The sequence below is a fragment of the Plasmodium vivax genome, genomic scaffold (genome assembly GCF_000002415.2).
Source record: "Plasmodium vivax scf_4738 genomic scaffold, whole genome shotgun sequence".
NCBI classification, from domain to species: domain Eukaryota; phylum Apicomplexa; class Aconoidasida; order Haemosporida; family Plasmodiidae; genus Plasmodium; species Plasmodium vivax.
In genome coordinates, this window is record NW_001851671.1 from 1 (window position 1) to 1,080 (window position 1,080).

Consider the following 1,080-nt stretch of genomic DNA (forward strand, 5'->3'; position numbering starts at 1 on the left):
AATATGACAAGTAATAATTATATTATTCATTTAAATATTTATAGTATATAAACGTATGTTACTATATCTATCCTAATGATAAATATATGTATTCCAAAAAGCAGTAATATATATATAATTTAAAATTAGATATATAAATTTTTTTTTTCTTTTTTATTTATTATATTTAAATTATTCATTCTTAGTGCCTGTATGGAATTTCATATAACTCTGTATATATAAATATATTTTTATAATAAATTATTTAATATCATTTCAATAAAATATGTTTATATTTGGCTTATTTATCTACAGCATATTTTTTATACATATATATATCAATGTTTGTTTTCATATAACAAGAATTTATAAATATCGACTTAATTATTAGAAACCTATTTAGGAAGAGTTATATAAGAAGATATAATTTGTTCTTACAGTAATAACCTGAACATTGAAGAATTAAAATATGATAGGAAACAACGGAATAATTTTTCTTTGTAATGTTGCTGAGTCTATAATTTTCATCTGGATTAATAATCCGTATAATAATATGGTAGAATTATTTCATTTAAGAATACTTATATATATGGCCATTATATTTCTTTTCTATTTTTATAATTTCGATAGTATTATTTAGTATTTTATTGTTAATTCTGTCAAATTATATTGCTGTTCTTTCTTTTAGTATAATTTTGGTGAAACGGTTAAAACGTTATACAATGGTAAAAGAAGTTCATATATCATATTTCAGAGATCACTGGCAAGACACGTAGCACAGAAGGAGTTCAATCGCTCAAATATAAGAAATAAATTATTAGAAAATAATTCACATAACAATGTAAAATGTACTTCAGATGATTTAACAAAGTATTCACAGTTAAAGAAAAAGGAATTAAATGATTTGGACTTATATAAGAAACTTTATAAACACAGATATTCTAAAAAGAATATTTTAGGAAAATTGGATTGTTACTGTGAAAAAAAAATATTTGATAAATATGACCAAATACACGATCTTGCAGAAAAATTACAGAATGATAAAAAGACTTTTAAAAAAAAAGGTAAACAAAAATTTTTGGTATTCGTCTTATTTTATTG

General features: G+C 20.6%; 1 protein-coding gene across 1 annotated transcript; it reads left to right on the forward strand.

Annotated features, from left to right (window-relative positions):
• Positions 1-448: 448 nt before the first annotated feature.
• PVX_040690 (variable surface protein Vir35, putative) lies at positions 449-1,080 on the forward strand (the record flags this gene model as incomplete). The annotated part of the gene is made up of 2 exons (XM_001612321.1): positions 449-535; positions 668-1,080. Coding segments are annotated over 2 exons (500 nt in total), but the record flags the coding sequence as incomplete, so codon positions are not given.